This window comes from Quercus lobata, chromosome 4, assembly GCF_001633185.2.
Source record: "Quercus lobata isolate SW786 chromosome 4, ValleyOak3.0 Primary Assembly, whole genome shotgun sequence".
Taxonomy (NCBI): Eukaryota; Viridiplantae; Streptophyta; class Magnoliopsida; order Fagales; family Fagaceae; genus Quercus; species Quercus lobata.
In genome coordinates, this window is record NC_044907.1 from 80,389,114 (window position 1) to 80,410,534 (window position 21,421).

General features: G+C 36.7%; 1 protein-coding gene across 1 annotated transcript in view; it reads left to right on the forward strand.

The window, feature by feature from the left end:
* Window positions 1-1,336: 1,336 nt before the first annotated feature.
* LOC115985898 (putative wall-associated receptor kinase-like 16) overlaps window positions 1,337-21,421 on the forward strand; it is a 66,871-nt gene continuing 46,786 nt past the window's right edge. Inside the window, exon 1 of the mRNA XM_031108791.1 lies at window positions 1,337-2,225. Within this exon, the coding sequence (XP_030964651.1) occupies window positions 1,364-2,225 (862 nt within the window). The 5' untranslated portion in view covers window positions 1,337-1,363. The remainder of the gene's footprint in view (window positions 2,226-21,421) is intronic.

A 21,421-nucleotide genomic window follows, 5' to 3' on the forward strand; every position in this document is an offset into this window, starting at 1 on the left:
TGTCTAATGCCTTGTAATCTTGCTGTTTGTGTTTTAGATTTTAGTAGTCTTTTTGTTCATCAAAAAAATCTGGAAGGTCCAATTTGGTGTTGCATTTTCAATTTCATGTATCATACTCAATTTCTTTTTGGTAGAAAAAAAGGGGAGGGGGGGGGGGGATTTCTTATGACTGACTATTTTCAATATGATTCAATGAAATACACTTCAAAAAGAATAATAAAAATAATAATTTCATTGTTTTCTTTTTCCTCTTTCTATTTGTTATGGAAAAAAATTGAAAATACTAAAATATGTTGTTACTAGGATTTGAACTTTAATGCTAACTAATTAAATGAGACAGATTTATTAAATTAAATGCATATTTTCATTAACTTTTGAAAATTAGAAACTGAAAACAACTTTTTGCATGTTTTCAGTTTCTTTCACAAATTGAGTTTTAAGAACAATTTTTGTTTTCTATTCATTTTCGGTTGCCAAACAAGTTATTTAGTTTCAAAAATAGAAATTTTTTTTTGAAAATAGAAAATAAGGGAAAAAAAAGTTACCAAACATACTCTAAGACTTTACGAAAATTAAAATCACAAACTTATTTAGGGTTTAAGATTTCAGCAAAAGAAAAATTCATCAAATTTAATTTTAACATTTTGGAGCTAAAGGAACTCTTCAGTTAGATTTTGTTTGCAGCTTCCTCCTTAAGTTCTTTTCATTTAATTTGCCTATCATCTCCGTAGCTAATGGAAGAACCAAAATCAACTATTAGTCACACCTAAAGCCTTCATGAGTTCTCAAACTAAAAGAAAAATAAATCTGAATGCAACGTCCATTGAAAACTCATCTAACATATAGTCAATCTCTGCTTGAACTTTGTTACTAGAGTTAAGCAGCTGTATGAGCCTTCCAAAATATGTGTACATTTTATAATATTTTAATAAGTTAATGAGGGTAGTGGACTTATGGGGAAAACAGTCTTCCAAAATAACAGATAAGAAAAGTTTAATTAGTAGCTTCATCTCCTAAAATTTGTGTGGGAGAAAATAATCGTGACTCTTTTTAAGTCATTGATATGTCAAATACTTTTAATCATAAAAATGAGTGACACCACCATTAAAAGTCTTTAATCTTGTTAACGTCTCGTTGAGTCTTTGGTCATTGTTCAAAACTTCCAAAGTCTTTTGGTCATTGTATGAAATTTCAAAGACTTGATTGCACAGTTTGAAGACGATGAAGCATATATGAATTGAGCAAACGTCAGACTTGACCGGGCTGCTTTCCATATGGCTATAAAAAGTCCAACATCTATGCAAAGTTTTCCATGCACAAAAACAATAATCCTACCTCCTCTCCTTGGGAAATATTGGGGGATATGGGTTTCCTTGAGACTCTTATACGAATCACTTGCCTTAGTGTGATTTTATCTGAATTTGCAGTCGCAGTTGTAGGATTTACTTATCCTATAGCGCGGCCAAACTGCTCTGACAGGTGTGGAGATATGAAAATTCCATATCCATTTGGCCTAAGAGAAGGTTGTTACCTAGATCATAATTTTTTCGTCAATTGTACCAACTCCTCCGAACCATTCATCCCTGAAGACATAATTGTTAAAAACATTTCCCTTCATGGCCAGATTGACACCCTGATGTATATAGCCCATGATTGTTATAAAAAGGGTGCGATGGTTGCCTCGAACAATCCGTGGCTCAACTCGCCCCTCAATTTCACCGTCTCTAGCACCCAAAACAAGTTTGTGGTTGTTGGTTGCGACACTCATGCATACCTTCTCGGTTACCAGCAAAATGAAAGATACGCCACCGGCTGCGCGTCCGTATGTGAAAGCACTAGGTTCATGGTCAATGGGTCTTGCACTGGTGTTGGGTGTTGCGAGGTAGACATACCCATAGGGTTTAAAAACGTTACTATGGAATCCCATAGTTTTCAGAATCATACAATGGTAGAAAATTTCAATCCTTGTGGGTATGCGTTTATCAGCAAACAAGACACGTTCAATTTCTCCATTGATTCCCTTCGCACTCTACGGGACCAACAAATGATGCCAATGGTTCTTGATTGGGCCATCGGTAATGAGACATGTAATGATATAGAGAACAAATCGAATTACATATGTGGAGATAATAGCTCATGTCAAAATTCCGAAGATAGGTCTGGGTATCGTTGCAAGTGCAAGGACGGTTACGATGGGAACCCATACCTCCCTACTGGTTGCCAAGGTATTAATTTATGTATCTACTCTCTACCATCCCCTATCTAAATTAATTTTTCAAAAATAATAATGATTATAATAAGGTAAAAGTTATAATAATTTTGCTTTGTTTTTTGTTTTCCAGTACTTTGAAACTTGAAAAATATTAAAACCAATGACATGATTGGATAGAGCCATAGTTTTAAAAAATCATACCGGATAGGCCGGTTCAACCGAAAATCGAGATAAAAAATGGTTCTTTGATTGTATTGCTTTTTAAAACCAAGGATAGAATTTGACAAAATGATTAAATTAAAAATAGATTACTGTGCAGGGGTTGAAATGTTTTTTTTTCTTTTTTTTTGGAAATTTAATGACCTCAATTGAAAGTAGTTCAAGAGTTAGAGCATATAACTTATAAATTACAAAACACAAAAATAGGAACTCTATGTGCAATAGTTTTCCATTTCATTTCAATAATGTCACTGCTTTTCAATGTGCTAATAGTTTGTTTGGATGGAGGAGTAAATGGGAGTAGAGTAGAGGAAGAGAGAGTAAATTAAATTATCTTGCATGTTTGAATATTTTTTAATGGAGGAGGGGGAGGGATTTGGAAAGGTTTGGAGGAGTTCTAATTACTTCTAACCCCTAATTTTTAATTTCGCTAAATTGGAGAGATTTGGAGGGAAAATAAAGCATAGAAATGTTTGACCAAATGAATTACCAAATTTTTCCTTACCATATTAACAAAATTACAAACTATGAAAAGAATAATTATTCATCCCCCCCCCCCCCTATTTAATGAGTAATACTAGAGACAAACTATTTTACAGTATTTTTACAAACTACTTATGTGGCAAATTCTTACTAGTTTTAATATTGGTCCATCACTAACATCACATTTTTATTTGCAATATTTATTTGAAAAATATTAAATTCATATCAGCAGTTTGTAAAAATGTTCTAAAATAGTTTGTGTCTGTAACATTACTCTTATTTAATTTTAGAAACATCTAAACAAGGTGGAGGATAACCATTCCCCTCTACTTTACTCTCATCTACTCTCTTCTCCCTCAAAACTTCCAAACATAGCATAAAAGAATAATTTTACTTTTTTTTTAAGAAAAAAAAATCATGATCTTGAATATGCCATTGCATTTGATTAATTATAGTACTTTCAAGTTAATTAACGATGGACTTTTACATCTACAGACATTGACGAATGTGAAAACCCCAATAACTGCAACCTCCTGGGACAAGAGTGTATTAACTTACCAGGAAAATTTACATGTGTTTGTATCAAGGGGTATCATTTGGACCAAAGTGCAAGAGTCTGTGTTACCAATCAATCATCACTACAAGTTAAACTTTTGCTTGGTAAGTATACCTACTGTATTGCACCCTCACACAATCGCATTACTATGCTTCAGGAATTTGCACTAGATTGTAAGTTAAGCTTCTCCTTCTTTTTTGTTTTTGTTTTTTTTTTTTTGGGGGGGGTGGGGGGTACAAACTTCTCTATTTGGTAGCAAAGAATGTTGCGAAGAGGAACGGCCCTCTTATAAGGGTTTAAAATATTCTAACAGTAAAACATAGAAACAGTACAATAAGTACAACATATTAGGTTTCTCAGTTAAATTCAAACGATTAGGTATTTTCAATTTTGCATAGTGCAATAACCACGGCTATTACATCAAATCCAAATCCGATGATGAGTCTCTTAGTCTCTTATGTTGGCCATCAATTTCATTCATGGCATTTACCACATGCGTGTGCTCTTGAACATTTCCACCTTGGCCTAAGTCCATGACATTTACCACCTCTGGTTATTTTAGGACTACATCATTTCCCACGACTATCCTATATAGTGAACTGTATTTAGCTGTTTTTTACTTTCATATAAATCCATTATTTTTTTCTCAATCACTTATAGTAAGTTACATAGAATATAGAATAGTTGTAGAAAATAGTACAGGAAAGACTGTTGTCATAGATTTTTTGTTACCACCTCTGGTGCCTTCTTTCTTGGAATTCTCACCGAGTTGTAACGTTTGTACACTCCTGGCTAAAATTATCTTCCAAACGTCGTCGTTTTCACCTTGGTGAGTGGCAACTTTAGAGGATCTAATATTGAGCCCAATTGTTTAACGTTGAATGTTAACGTTTAGATTCTATACTTTTCCGATTTTTTTTTATTTATTTATTTTTTTTTAAGAATAAGTATCCATGTTAGACTAACTAATTGATGATTTTTTTTTTAAGGGAAAAACTATGCCAGATTAACTAATGCGAAATAGTCAATAAATAATGACTCGTTGTAAAATTGTAATCTATCTGCCCATGGGGCCTCTAAGAATGGTATAGATTATAGAGTCCATTAATAATGTTTTATTTCTTTCAAATGTACTTGATCTCATAAGCTTCATCATTTTGATTCTCAGTTGCTCGAAGTTGTACTCGATATATAAGCAAAAAATACTAATATTCTATTTCTTTCAAGTGTAGGTGTTGGCATAAGCTTCATAGTTATGCTTGTTTGTAGCTCTTGGCTGTACTTGATGGTTAAGCAAAGAAAGTTAATCAAGCTTAGACAAAGGTTCTTTGAACAAAATGGGGGTTTAATTTTACAACAAAAACTCTCCAAGCCAGAAAATTCAACTGCAACAGCCAAAATCTTCACTACAGAAGAATTGAAAAAGGCTACCAACAATTACGATGAAACTTTAATTATTGGCCGAGGAGGGTTTGGTACAGTTTATAAGGGACTTTTGCCAGATAATAGGATTGTGGCCATCAAGAAGTCCAAAACAGTCGATGAAAGCCAAATTGAGCAATTCATTAATGAGGTAGTTGTACTTTCCCAAATTAACCATAGGAATGTAGTTAAACTATTAGGTTGTTGTTTGGAGACACAAGTTCCTTTACTAGTCTACGAATTCATACCTAATGGTACTCTTTTTGAGTACATTCATCACAAAAACAAGGTATCCACTGTATCATGGGAAATTCGTCTTAGGATAGCTGCAGAAACTGCAGAAGCATTATCATATTTGCACTTTGCAGCTTCTCCACCTATAATCCATAGAGATGTTAAGTCTTCAAACATATTATTGGATAGTACTCACACAGCAAAGGTATCAGATTTTGGAGCTTCAAGATTAGTTCCACTAGACCAAACACAATTAGCTACAATGGTGCAAGGAACTTTGGGATACTTGGATCCTGAATACATGCAAACAAGTCAATTGACAGAAAAAAGTGATGTTTATAGCTTTAGAGTGGTCCTCGTAGAGTTATTAACGGGAGAAAAGGCTCTTTCATTTGATAAGCCATAGGAGGAAAGAAGTCTAGCTATACGTTTTCTATCTTTTTTGAAGGATAATAGATTGTTTGAAATTCTTGAAAAACATATAGCGAAAGAAGGGAAGGCCGGGCAATTAAAGGAAGTGGCAAATCTTGCAAAGAGGTGCTTACGATTGAAAGGGGAAGATCGGCCTACTATGAAGGAAGTAGCAACCGAATTGGAGGGTTTAAGAAAGATGGAGATGCATTCATGGGTCAATGTTGATTCCAACTCAGAAGAAACCGAATTCTTACTCGGTGAGATATCAGATTCTTGCAAATATAATGCTAGTAATAAAAGTACTAATGTGTACGATAGCGTGAGAGACCATGTAATATTTGACTTAGATGATGGGAGATGATCTTAGCTTGATAGTGTATCTTTGATAAATGTCGAATTGTAATGTGTACTTTCTTGTGTCCATTTTTACTTCTTTTTTATCTTTCACTTTTTCTTTTTTTAAGAGCTTTATCCTAAAATATTGCTCTTGTCCCTAATAATAATAATAATAATAATAATAATAATACTTCTGTAAGGTTGAATTTATTCAACCATCTTATTGGCTTTATTCCGTGCCAAATTTGCTTGTAATTCAACATTTAGTAACCCTGTATTTAGGTGGGTTTGATGTAAGGGTAGTGAGTGAGATAGAGTGAAGTTTGCTCAAGAGTGTGCAAGAAAACAGAGTGTCGCGGCTGGGACTTGAGGGTGACTCGCGGCTGCAAGCCGCCAGAAGCTGCACACGTGCCAAGCATGCTGGAAGATGAACAGTCATGCTAGCTGGAGCACTACAGGACAAAACAGGACAACATACGGTTATCTCGCGACTGGATCTCGCGACTTAGTCGAGGTCGACTGGATCTCGCGACTTAGTCAAGCCGCGAGGTCAAGCCGCGAGCCACCCCTGTTTTGTAAAAACCTGACGTTTCACATTCCTCTCCACTCCAGTATAAATACCCCTATTACCCACGATTGAAAGAGAGCTTCCAGAGAGAATTTTGAGAGAGAAACCCTAAAGAAAAACCAGATTGTTTCACCCACAATCTCTACCTTAGAATCTCTTCAAATTCCTCAACTCTCTTCCTCTCCATTGTCAAATCCTTGAGAGGCATTATACCAAACCAGGTTTTCACTATCATCATCTTTGTGAGTCTGCTATTTGGATTTCTGGGAAGCAGTTAGGAAGGAACCAATCTTCATTGGTTGATGCTACGGTCTAGTAGCGGAATCCGGGAAGCTAGAAAAGAAAAAGGTTCGGCGTAACCTCGTTGGAGCAAGAAGCTTGGAAGGCTTAGGTGCACTGGGTAGATTAGGCTTGGAGGGTCTATTGCTGTCCTTGTATCCCAACTATATTTTCTAGTGGATTGATTACCGCTTGGAGGGCGGCGGAGAGGTTTTTCGCCGAGGGCTTCGGTTTCCTTTTCGATAACACATCGCGTGTTGTCTTTGTGTTTGCATCTTCCTTCCTCTCTATCTTTGCCTTTTTATTTATCTGCTGTGGATATTAATCTGTTATGGCTTAGATAGTATTTAATCAATTTCGTTTGATAGCATATGTTAAGTTTCCGCACACTAGTTGTTTGACATATTGCTTGAATTGATTAAGTTGTAATTTGGGGGTCTAAACGTTCAAAGGTGTTTTTGTACACGTTTTTGAACTTTCAATTGGTATCAGAGCAGGTACACTGATATTGGTTTCATTACCATTGTGTGATCCTTGACTCCCTATTAAGATGGATAGGTCTCAATCCCTAAATGCACCTCCATATTTTGATGGTAGTAATTATGCTTTTTGGAAGGTTCGAATGAGAGCTTTTCTGTGTTCTATTGATGAATCCGTTTGGGATGCTGTTGAGATTGGTTGGACCAAACCAGAGGCAGCAAAATCCACATGGGATAAGGCAGCACTTGCTGCATCTAATGCTAACAGTAAAGCACTCAATGCTATTTTTTGTGGTGTGTCTCCAGATGAATTTCACAGGATTTCTCATATTACCGTGGCCAAAGAAGCATGGGAGATTTTGGAAACTACCTATGAAGGCACGAAGAAAGTGAAAGACACCAAGTTACAAATGCTGACCACTCGGTTTGAGGAGCTCAAAATGAGTGAGGATGAGTCTTTTGACTCTTTCTATGGGAAGTTAAATGAAGTGGTTGTCAGCAAGTTCAACTTGGGGGAGAAAACGGAGGACTCGAAGATTGTAAGAAAGATCCTTCGATCATTGCCAGAAAGTTTTCGAGCTAAAGTGACAGCAATAGAAGAGAGCAAGGACCTCGATGACATCAAAGTGCAAGAGCTGGTGGGTTCTCTGCAGACTTATGAGATGTCGCTGCCCAATCAACGGAAGAGTAAATCTCTTGCTCTAAAGACCATTAATGAGAAGGTGGAAGATCAAGACTCATCAGGAGAAGATGTGGTTGACAAAGATGTTGCATACCTTGTCAAAAATTTCAAAAAGTTTTTGAAATTCAAAAATAATGGCAAATTTGATGATAAAAGAAAATTCCAAAGTTCTGGAAGGGAGAAAAGGGAATTCAAAAGGAAAGATGGAAAAGAATCCCAACCTACACAAGGTGTCACTTGTTTCGAATGTAACGGGCATGGACACTTCAAAAAGGAATGTCCGAATTATTTGAAATCGAAAGGTAAAGTGTATGCCACGACCTTGAGTGACTCAGATTCGTCTGACTCAGAGTCTGAAGAGAGCTGTGATGGAGAGGGGAACTATTCAGCTTTTATGACTATTGCTCATGTTGAGTCGTCAGATGAACTGAATCTGCTTGTGCAAGACCTTGGAGAACATAGTGATGATGAATCTCTAGGAATTGTTGAAGAATCAGATGCTGAAGAAGATGGAAGCAACGCGAATCTTCAGGAGAATTATAACCTACTTTTGGAGAAGTCCGGGGAATACACAAGGGTGGCCAAGGCTGCTGTGAGAAAAATGAAGAAGGCTGAGGAGGACTACAAAAGTCTCCTAATCCGATATAGGGAGGCCAAGTGTGAGATAGAAACTCTGAATGGAGAGTTGTCCGAAGCTTACACAAAAGTAAGGTTTCTTGAGAGTGAGGTTGTGCAAGCTAATGCTAAAGTAGAGAGGGTTACCACCAAGAAGCTAGATGATGTTATCTCATCTCAAAAGAGCTTTTCAGACAAATCCGGATTGGGATATATCGGAGGAGGTAGTTCGTCTGGAAATATCACAAAAGAAGTAAAGTTTGTAAAGGCCAAAGATCCAGTTGTAGCTGACTCTACTGGTGAAAAGCTCGAGGTGAAGGAGAAGAAGAATTTGGTGAACCAACGGATGTTAAATCATCACAATCAGTTAGCAGGCAGGTCTGAATCTCGTGCCAAGTCACGTCCTCGACCACAAAGAGGTCCTAGAGGAACTTATGTGTGCCACTACTGCGGACTTCAAGGGCATACTCGACCAAATTGCCAAAAGCTGAGAGCAAAGAATAGTGCAACCCCTCAAAGGTCAGGAGGACCTAGAAATGAGAGAAGAAGTTGGGCTGGAGATCAATCTAGAGATCAAAATGGTGATCCCGGAATGATGAACGTGATGAAGATGATTGGTGCATTCACCAACTGCTTGGAAAGCTTCTCACGAAGGTTTGAAAGCCCTAACTCCCGTACCCAATCCTATAAGGAAATCACCCCAAACGCAAGTGACGTGAGGGTGAATAAGGGTACTCATGCATAAGCATTACAACATGTCCATGCATCAATACTTCCTATGCTTTGTGACTATGTTTGTTTGTTTTGCTTGCTATTTTTGCTGTTGGTTGTTTGTTTGTTTGTCTTCTTGTACATTTCTTTAATTTTGTCTTATCAATCTTTTTGTTTCTTGTGTCAAAAATCCAAAAAACACATAAAAATAGAAAATCAAAAAGCTTGATTGACTTTGTTGAGCTTTTGTCTCAAAACTTGTTTTGCCTTATACCTTTGTGCTAATGGCTTTGTGCATTTTCGAGCATTACTTGTCTTTATGCACTTATATCACTGTGGGAAAAATCTTGAAATCTTTGTGATTGTTGTAAATAGATCTTCAAACTTGTCATGAATGATTAGTGAATGGTTTTGTTGATCTTGAGACTTGCATAGACTTGTGTCTATATATCTTCCCACTCTTTATTTTTGTTTTGCTAAAAAGAGCTCACCAAATGTAAATCTCCAAATGAAAAGAGATATTGAGCTGCAAAAGCCTGTCGCACATTCTAGTATTTGACTAGGAAAAAGGGTAAGCGACCTTCTATTGAAGTGAATGTTCATTCAAAAAAAAAGCCAAAGGCTTATTCATTAAAGTGAAATATCATGTATCAATCTCACAATGAGAGGTGATTGACTCAAAAGATCAAAAAGATCAATTGTTATGTTTGAAAGTGGAGTCAAATGTAGTGCTCCAAATCATGTTTTTCAAGTTTTGTGGGAGGTCATATATACATACTTCTATAATTGAGATAGGTCACATGATCTAGTGCTAATTGTGTATGCCTTGGTTGAATTGATCATTGAAGCTTCACATTAGACGAAGGACTATCTCATTGTTGATATCCACACACAACACACAAGTTTATGTTCAATAAATGCCATATTCATTTGTGTGATTGTACTTGATGAAATGTGTTTTCACATGCTCAATCTTTGTTATTTCAAGCACAAAAAGATTTTTGAGTGTTTTAGGTGCTTTTGGAAAGTATTTTTGTTTGAAAAATCTGAAAATTTCAAAAAACCAGTTTTGCCCTGTTTTGGCGGCTCAGTCGCGGGTATGTCAAGTCGCGAGTCTCAGTCGCATCTTCGCTGGTAATTTTTGGCGACTTGTTCGCGAGTGGAAGGTCCAGTCGCGAGGTTCACTCAGAGATTTTCGCGGCTCAGCTCGCGACTCGCTCGCGGGTAGACCTTCCAGTCGCGAAAAACACTTAGAAAAATTTTTTCAAAATTTTGTTCTTGAGTGCTTTGGCGGCTTGAGCTGGCGACTGTGTGGCGACTTAATCCAGTCGCGAAAATCGCGTGTTTGGCAGAAACAGGAGCAGTTTTAAAACTTGTTTCAGTTTTCCCTCGAACATTTGTAACTGTTCATCTTCTCTCTAAACTTCCTCCTTTCCAAAAACTCTGTGAATCCATATTCAACCCTCATTGGTGCTTCATTTCTTATCCAAATCATCAAGAAAAGGTAAGGGTTTATGCTTTCTCAATCTCATTTTCTCTTTTCCTGGTTTTTCTTGCTGCTGTTTGGGTTGATATTGTGTACGAAATACTTCTCTCTTATGAAATGGGTATGGCGGGTCTTGTTTGATATTGTTCTCATCTGTTCTCATGTTGAACGGTCAAAATGTGATGTTCATTGTTCTGATATTTGCCTATTATTGAGTCTGAAAATCTTTTGTTAAATGGGTTTGGTGTCTATTTGACTTACTCATTTCACTTGCTTAAGCATTGTTTCTGATAATGATATTGGTTACTGAATCCTTTTTGGGTGTTTGTATCTCAACCTTGTTCTCTAGTATGGATTATTGGGTTCTTCATGTTGAAATATTTTTCCTTGTTCATATCTCTGGTGGAGTATTTTATGTTATCTGCTCTAAATGTTTGAATGCTGTATTTGTTTGCATATCATGGTCTTGATAACCTGTCTCAGCGACAAGTGTTAGTTGTTCTGTCCTTCTATGTCTTGGTGCACTATCACCATATTGCTGCACCTATCATTTTGTGCTTCTGTGTGTTGTTGGTAGTTTGATTGGGTCTGCACTATCTTCAATTTGTGTTTGTATATTGATATTCTGTTTACACTGAATCATGTTGACATTGGTCTTGTGTGGTATTGGTGTTTGGTTCTTTGCTGTGGGAATGTTATCTTGCAGATGTCTCGTCGATCTTCCAGGGGTAAAGACATTATTGCTGACGAACCAGCAACACCAGTTGCCAAAAGGACTCAATTATCATCTCAGGCTTCTCAAGACCCCAATGAGGATAGATTCAGACTTCCTCTTAACTCACACGTCTACTCAAATGTGTTTGACAAGTCGACCACTATAGTGGAACGAGTGGTAGAGTTTAATACCTTAGGGACCACTTTCATCCCTCGAATCTTTGAGAACCGAGATTGGGCAAACTTGTTCGGGAACTTTGATGACCCAATGGATGAGCTGGTCAAAGAATGCTTCTCCAATGCAACTGATCTTGGACCTGAACTCGTTTTCTGGGTCAGAGGAACAGAGTTCAGTGTTACCCCAAACTCCATCGCAGACCTTCTCAGCATCACCAGACCTCAGAATGTTAATATTACTCCTTACGATGAACGAAATCCGGAAGTTGGAGAAATTTTGCAAATCCTAGGATACGATCATGAAGTATCCAGTGCAGGAACCTCCATCAGCACCGCAAAGTTTGCACCCGAGCTGACCACACTGAAGTTGATCATGTTCACCAATCTCTACCCATTGTCCAACACTACATTCATCAATCTTGGGAGAGCTCTATTTCTTTGTGACCTTATTACAGGAGCTCCCATTGACATATGTGCTCACATCTACTACATCTTGAGGAAGACCGCATGTCGATCTGCAGCACGAGGAGTTATTCCATTTTGCAGTCTCATCATGAAGCTCATTCTTCGTGAAGGCATTACTCCTCCTGCAGATGGAAAAATGTTGACTCGTCAACGTCCCATTTCCTTGCTCACTCTTCAAGCTAGCAGAAGTCACTCCTCTAAATCACCAAGGAGTGCTCACATCTCTCGGTCACTCCATCTGCCCCTGACTCAGAGACACCAGCACATACCACATCTACATCACGTGCTGTTCCTGAAGCTTCACCAGCTCCTATTCCGCAAGCACCGACTGCTCCTCATATTGATAGAGCTGGCAGTGTACTTGAGCATATTCAGAAACGCGTTGATGAGCTTGTGGCACTTCTCTACTCCACAAACAACCATGTTCAAATGCGTCTCGAGACTATGGAGAATCAGCTAGATGATATTCAACGAAAGTTGGACGAGAGCCTTTAGCTATTCGTGACAAAAAGGGGGAGAGCTTTCAGTAAGGGGGAGAAAAGTCCAAAGGGAAGTGTGCATAGTGATAGGGGGAGTACACACATACACACATACTTTTGTCATACTTTTGTTTTTAGTCTTATCCTCTAAACTTATGGTTTTTAGGTTTATGCTTGTTGGGTACTATTTAATGTTTTTATGGGTTTGATACACTATGTTTTTGGTGTATTGTTTTTAAACTCTTAACTTATACTCTTGGTTTAAAGTTTAATATATTTTGATGATGTTATTCAAGATTGTTTGTGTTTTGTACCCATGTGCTTATGTAAGCTTTTAGGGTTATGTTTTTATGCATATTTGTAGGCTTTATGGTATGTACCTTGCTTAATGCAGCCTTTATGCTATGTTGAATTCAGTACTTTAATCTAAATGGTATGCATTTTGGTTTATGTACTGTCACTCTTGTGCCCTTGTAGGATTGTTCCTAGATGCATATGACTTGTGTGATATGCATTGGTTGAGTGTTGTGCATACAAGTGTCTTGCCTTGTGCTTGTTAACTTATATGTCCTTGTGTTCATTCCAAGTGTGAATGAGCACTGTGATCACTACCTTGTGGTGTTCACTTGGTTGATCAAGCCATGGTTTGTTTCATAACTCCATCTTTGCTTGATCACTTATTGCCTGTTTCATATGCATTTTATAATTTTCTGCTTACAATGATCATGGTGTATTGTTGTGTTTCAGGAGTATTATGTTCATATGATTCAAGTGCTTCACAACTTCTAGAGTTAGGTGTGAGTGAGTTTTGTTCAACTGTTCCCAACTCACATGTTAAGTCTAGAGTCTGTTTTAGGGTTTTGTCACGGAATAGCCAAAGGGGGAGATTGTAAGGTTGAATTTATTCAACCATCTTATTGGCTTTATTCCGTGCCAAATTTGCTTGTAATTCAGCATTTAGTAACCCTGTATTTAGGTGGGTTTGATGTAAGGGTAGTGAGTGAGATAGAGTGAAGTTTGCTCAAGAGTGTGCAAGAAAACAGAGTGTCGCGGCTGGGACTCGCAGGTGACTCGCGGCTGCAAGCCGCCAGAAGCTGCACACGTGCCAAGCATGCTGGAAGATGAACAGTCATGTTAGCTGGAGCACTACAGGACAAAACAGGACAACTGGCCATACGGTTATCTCGCGACTGGATCTCGCGACTTAGTCAAGCCGCGAGGTCAAGCCGCGAGCCACCCCTGTTTTGTAAAAACCTGACGTTTCACATTCCTCTCCACTCCAGTATAAATACCCCTATTACCCACGATTGAAAGAGAGCTTCCAGAGAGAATTTTGAGAGAGAAACCCTAAAGAAAAACCAAATTGTTTCACCCACAATCTCTACCTTAGAATCTCTTCAAATTCCTCAACTCTCTTCCTCTCCATTGTCAAATCCTTGAGAGGCATTATACCAAACCAGGTTCTCACTATCATCATCTTTGTGAGTCTGCTGTTTGGATTTCTGGGAAGCAGTTAGGAAGGAACCAATCTTCATTGGTTGATGCTACGGTCTAGTAGCGGAATCCGGGAAGCTAGAAAAGAAAAAGGTTCGGCGTAACCTCGTTGGAGCAAGAAGCTTGGAGGGCTTAGGTGCACTGGGTAGATTAGGCTTGGAGGGTCTATTGCTGTCCTTGTATCCCAACTATATTTTCTAGTGGATTGATTACCGCTTGGAGGGCGGCGGAGAGGTTTTTCGCCGAGGGCTTCGGTTTCCTCTTCGATAACACATCGCGTGTTGTCTTTGTGTTTGCATCTTCCTTCCTCTCTATCTTTGCCTTTTTATTTATCTGCTGTGGATATTAATCTGTTATGGCTTAGATAGTATTTAATCAATTTCGTTTGATAGCATATGTTAAGTTTCCGCACACTAGTTGTTTGACATATTGCTTGAATTGATTAAGTTGTAATTTGGGGGTCTAAACGTTCAAAGGTGTTTTTGTACACGTTTTTGAACTTTCAACTTCTATAGATATTGATGTCCATTTTTTTTCTTTTTTCTTTTTATTCATACAACTAATGGTTTTTAGACCCTTTAAAAACACAATTGGATTAACCTAAGTAATTAGCCAAGTTATTACTTAGTCCAAATTTCAAATCTAGGTTATAATCAAACAATCATATCATGCAAAGCAGCGAAAAGATAAATAACACAATGATATGATCACCCAGGAAACCAAACCGGTAAAAACCTGGGGAGGATTTAACCTAGCTATTCTCAAGGTAAACCTGAATCCACTATGAAAGAATTGAAGTTTTACAATAGGACTTAGACCACTAACATCCTATTGCTACACACCAGTAGAAACTTATTGACACGACCACGTGTAAACTCCGAGACCACGGACTCCTTCTTTCTTGGATTCTCCAGTAAGTACAAGCACACCCACTTGTGTTTCTTTAAGCTCCTATGGTAGCAACTGAATGATCATCAAGTTCTTGAACAAATCTCCTTTTTGATAATCCTTAGTTTGTGTAAAGGAAAGCTCCTCACAGATCTCACAAGAGATTTACACAAACATCAATATGAGCAACACTACAACGTGGCTAGGATTTGCCTTATATACCTAGGGAAAAAATACAAAACCCTAAACGTTTTAAATGAACTAGGGCTAAGTTGGAATTCTGTAGAAAAACGCATTCTGCCCGAATTTCAATTAATCGAGCCTAAGCTTCGATCGATCGAACAAGGCCGAATTACACTTTTAATTTTGCATCAAATTAAATCCAAATTTACATAAATGACACAACTTTGAGCAAGTCTAAACACGACTAAACAACTTGTTTTGATCATGGTTTACCAACAATACACATTAGAGTTCTAAATACATAAATTCCTAAGTCTTTAGAACCTAACAACAACTTTTTTGGAAATAATAATAAATAATTAAAATAAAATAAAAATATTTTCTTTTTTAACTTTTTTTCTCCTAACATAATGATAAGAAATTAAGTACTACTCTTTAATACTTTATATTTTGGTGAAAACTTGTTGACACCCTATTTTACAACCCGTATTTAACCTCACATGGAGGGTAAAATGGTAATTTCACATTGAAAATATGCATTTTGATTATGGTCATTAGATCCTTAATCTCATTTCACCAAAATGATCTTGATTTTGTAACGATCAAATCGACTGGTCATGAGCCTTAATCGGACCATTAGATTAAAAGTTATCATCAAATCAAGTTTTAATGGCTGAGATGCACTATCACAAATTGAGTCCGACTATATGTGATTATGAACAATTGATTTCAATTGGTTATAAGTATAATCAATTTGAGATCAATGATGTGTCATAATTTGATTGGTTAGGACTACATTTTATGGTAGGGTTGCACATACCCAATTAACTAAATAGTTAAATATTAATTATTCAATGAGTAATTTATGCAATTATCTTTTAATTAGAGTAAATTTGGAACCAATTAAGTCTAACTATCACAAATTGAGTCCGACTATATGTGATTATGAACAATTGATTTCAATTGGTTATAAGTATAATCAATTTGAGATTGATAATGTGTCATAATTTGATTGGTTAGGACTACATTTTATGGTAGAGTTGCACACACCTAATTAACTAAATAATTAAATATTAATTATTCAATGAGTAATTTGTGCAATTATCTTTTAATTAGAGTAAATTTGGAACCAATTAAGTCTGAAATGTGAGTAATTGGAGTCATTTAATGTTAATTAGGAGCTAATTTGGGTCCTATTAATGTTAATTATGCTGAAACTATTTTCTAACAAATGACCTCTACTCACCATTTCATCAATATTTCTCAGAATATTTTGAATCTGTAAATGAGGTTAATTTTCCCAGAAATTAGACATCCAGTGCTTCAATTTGAGCACAAGAATGAGACAATTCCGATTAGAATTGAGGCAGAAATAATTTTTCAAAGTTGGTTCTACAAGCTGTTACAGCAACTACGGGAAAACCAAACTTTGCCTGCTCTTCACTCTTATCAATCTCCACATTTAATGCATCAGATTTCTCTAAAGGCTAAAATGAGGTCTAGGTTCATGATTCCTTATCAACCCTCATTAAATGGTTTTCCATTCATATTTCCTCCACCACTATTATATAAACCCCCCCTCTCCTTCATTCCAAAAGACAAAAAAATCTCCATCTCTTCTCTTCTCTTGAGTTCTAGTGAAGTTGAGTAATCTTATCATATCTTGGTCTTCCTGAGACTCAAGGTATTGAGTGAGACTCACTCTCCCTCTCCTAACTCTTCTTTTCCTCCACCCTTAGGACCTCCATCAAGAGTCCTCTCCTCCATTATATGGATCTTGCATGAAGGTATAATCTCCTTCCCTAACTATTTGTTTATATTGCTATGATGAGAATTTAAGATTAAAGCATGATAATTCCGTTGAATATGTTTGAATGTTCTTAATTGTTCTTATGTGTTCTTCACATGTTATTGGTTGTTCATCACATGTTCATGCATATTACTAGATTTAATCTTAAATCCACATCAAAAATATGAAAAACATGTTTGTTTCATAATTCTTTCAAATCTTTGAATCTAGGATATCACCATATACACACATTCACTAGAATTTGTTTTTCAATCCAAATGCAATGCTTAATAAATTGAATTAGGGTCATCACATGCACACACTTTAAATTCAACGTGCAAATTGATTGACATATTAGATGATATAATATGAATGTTGGCCACCATAATCTAGAAGACCGGTTTCACCGGGTAAGATGGGTGCCTAACACCTTCCCACCTTGTAACATAGTCTCTGGGTTTAGATCAAGGATTAGTAGATCAAATGCTTATCCATGTAATTTTCGATTTTTAGATTGTAACTAAGAAATAAAGCCATGTACTTTATCTTAGATTGTATCTAGGACCAAAGTCATATAATTTTCCTATGATCAATGTAAATTCAATTTCAAATTAATAAAATGAGGAATTTTTCAATTATGGTTTTCTTATTTTTCCAATAATTAAATAAGTGGCGACTCCATTGTAAAACCCTTAATCTAAAGGAAAAAATATAACTAGTTGAACCTCCATTTTGAAAGGCAACAACACGACTCCACCCATTCACGTGAGTTTGGCCCAACATTCCATAAAAATGGGCCGGGGGCACGGTCTCTCACAAAACTACACTATTAGTCCCTTAAGTTTACCTTAAGAGTGCAATTAGTCCATCAAGTTTCAAGTGGGCATTACTGGTCCCTCAAGTTTCAAAATTGAGCATTATTAGTTTTTTATTTTTTTTTTATTTTTAAACTACCGTTAGTATTATTGTTTATGTGGCTAACGGAATAGTGATGTGGCATTTGCAAATTGATGTGACAACTTAAGTGTCAAATGCCACATCAACTATTTAATTATTATAAGATCGCCACATAATCTTTTAATTGATTATTATTTATTATAATGGAAAAAAAATTATTTGCTTCAGTCGACCGTCCCTTTAGGGCTGTAAATGAACCAAGTCGATCATGAACAACTTGGAATCAGCTTGATAAAAAGTTTGTTCATATTTATTTGTTTATAAATAAGCCAAGCTTAGGCCTTAATTTTAGGCTCGTTTAATAAACAAGCCAAGCCCAAGCATAAAAATTTGTTCATGAACGAGCTTGTGAGCTATTAGGCTTGATATACAACAATTCAATAATAGACTTATTTATAAGTTTATATGTGTTAGCAGAATATACTCATTACACATATCTTAATAATGACATGGCCAACATGAGACCACTACCTATATTACCTTAATTTTTTCCTTTCCTTTAAACTGATCAAGAACCACTTTAGATTATAGTTACATTTAAAAATAAATAAATAATTAAGTAGGCCACATATGATCCTTCCCTATCAATCAGCTAAAGTAAAGTTATGAAACATGTTAAAATTTCTCATTTATAATAGTTACAAACAGGTATTTTATGCTTCACGAAGCACAGCTTGTCAAATAAAAATCTCCTATCCGATTTTCAGTGTTCCACTTTATGCTTCAAGAAGCACAGCTTGTCACACACACGCATGTATAAATAACCAAAGTTAAAATGAAAAAAAAAAAAAAAAAAAAAATCATATGTCTTATTGCAATTGATAGAGTATCAAGATGTATACTTTAAGTGGGACAAAGGATTTTTATTCATGCTTACTGTTTCTATTTCTTCTAACAAAAATTTCATAGTTTCTAAATGTTGTGTGTGTATGGTGTGCCAATCTGTGTGCTTCCATATTTTTTTGTTCTTTCATCATGTGTGATGTTCCACCATTGAATTTCTTTTTAAGAGCATGATGTGCACCATTTATCAAATGCCTCACCGTTATTCTCCTTGGACTTCAAAGCTTTCGCAACTATTAGGGAATCGTCTCCAGATTTTTATCTTTTAACCCCACGTCTTTTGCAATGTCAAGTGCTACCTCTTCTACAAAAGCTTTCATTTCCTCCATCGCAGCCATGATAATTCTCACTTCTGCTCATACCTGCTATCACAAAGCATTTATCATCTCTAAGCCCCAACTCCATTCCCGCTTACATTGAACTTGTACACCCTCAGTAGAGGAGGTATCAACATGCCTCGTGTATCAACTCTAGTTTGTTCCATAATGGTAACTTGACAAAATTCTTACTTGTATTCCACTGCATTGTCTATTATCAAATATCAATGCAATTGTTTTTCTTTTTCCCACTGCATCTTATCTAATATTTATGATTCCATAGTGTCCATGAGAATGTTAAAAATAATTTTTGACCATCCTCTCCTTGTTATTCCACTATTGCCTAAACTGTCTTGGTAAAGTCCATTTTCTTAGGGCTTCTAGCAGTTTTATAGTGAAAGGGGTTGATCCTCCATACCTCTTTTGCAAGCTAACATTCCCACAATGCATAGTTTACTGTTTCATTGGACTTCTTGCATACTTCGCATCTTTTCTTTTGTAAGATTTCTCCTTTCCAAATTTCCTTTGGTGGGTTGGCACACCATGCAAAGAATCTGATTTTATTTGGCAGCTTCGTTTGCCAAAATTTCTTCCATAGCATCTTTGAGCCATTGCTGTTGGAACTCTCTCCCTCATTCTCCTAATTTTTACACTCTAGGACCAGGTTATATGCATTCCTTAAAAGTTAATCTACCTGTGGAATTTCCAATCCAAATTATTTTGTCCTCAAGCAGCTTGGAACACAACGGTGTTCTTCTTATTTCTGCTTCCATGGATTATATCTGTATTTTGTCTTTTTCTTTCATTATTAATTAGTTCTTCAACCCACACTTACTCGTTGGGAGCTCTTTCCAACACTTTGCTTTGTCCCCAAATGTATAACTTCTTTTACTTCAAGATTGCTTATCCATCCAAAGTATGTGTTATGTCTTGGTTTTGCTTCCAAGAATGAGCATGAGGGAAAGCATTTTGCCTTGAACACTTTATAGAGAAGGATCAAGTGTCATGCATAAGATACCACCCTTGTTTTGCTCAAAAAGCAAGGTTAAAAGCTTAGAGGTTTCAGAAATCCATGCCTCCGTGCAACTTTGATTTGCCTCCAGTCTACAATTTTGGTGAAAAATCAGTGCTGCATCTATTAGAGTGTTGACAGGGATGCTTTTAGCAACACATAATATCCAAGGTGTGGTCAGCCACGCCTCTTTCTATCATGTGGATTCTGTATTATGAACAAAATATGAGGGACATTGATGGGTGGAAAATCCTACCTTTGTAATCACAGAAAATTTTGAGATCCTTGTACAGCTAAATGCAGGCTTAGAGTTGCATCCATTAGATGTCTAAGTTGATTTTTTAGTTTTCCTCTCTTTGTGATTTTTATTCTTGGATTTGGGAATGTTCACATCCTTTGTGCCACTCTCTCTCCTCTTTTTAATAAACTTTGGACTCATCCTCCACTTGCTTAAGGATTGTGGATTTGCCTCAAATTGCTGGCAGAATCTTGGAATGGGGAATCTCAGCTCCAAATTCTTCTCTCTGGATATCCATAGCTGGTTGGAAGAAAATTGCAAGTTGGATAAAAGAACTGGATATCTTCAAATTCCTTGGGAGTAATCTGTTTTCCTTTGGAGTGTGGATCTTATGGCAACACAGGAATAGAGTGGTTTTCAAAAACTTCACACCTAACCAGAATATCCACATGGAAATTGTGCAAAGAGCCACAAAGTTTTCCTACTGTGCTTAGAACATGGTAGCTAGTAAGCTTCGAGTTGAGAAATATTTACGGTGGGAGAGACCACATAGGGGTTGGTTTAAACTTAATACTGATGGATCTTGGGTAACCCGGGTGTGGCAGGTGGAGGTGGTATCCTCCGCCATGACTCGGGTTCATGAATCCAAGCTTTCTCTAGACACATAGGAAACACAACTAGTTTTCTGGCTGAACTCTAGGCTTTGAGGGATGGTCTTATCATGTGTATTAATTTGCAGATTAATGCTTTAGAAATTGAGTTGGATGCTCTAGCTGTTGCAGATTTGATGAACAATTCTGGAAATTCTAAAGCTGTATATTCTACTATTGTGGCTGACTGCAAGCTCCTAATTTCCCAAGTTCCCAAAGTGAAAGTGTCCCACTGCTACTAGTAAACCAACCGCTGTGCAGATGACCTCGCCTGATTAGGATCCCAGCAAGCTTCTGATATTTTGTATTATGACTCCCCTGCCCCTTGTTTGCATGACCTTTTTCTCTCTGATTTGTATGGTGTTTATCATGTCAGGCTCTGCCCTAACACTGATGTATCTGCTTCCTATTCCTAGTTGAATGAATTTCTGTTTTAACCAAAAAAAAAAAAAAAAAAACTTTGGACTCATAAAAAAAAAAAAAAAAAAAAAAAATTACTTGGGATCCATTAGGTAATGT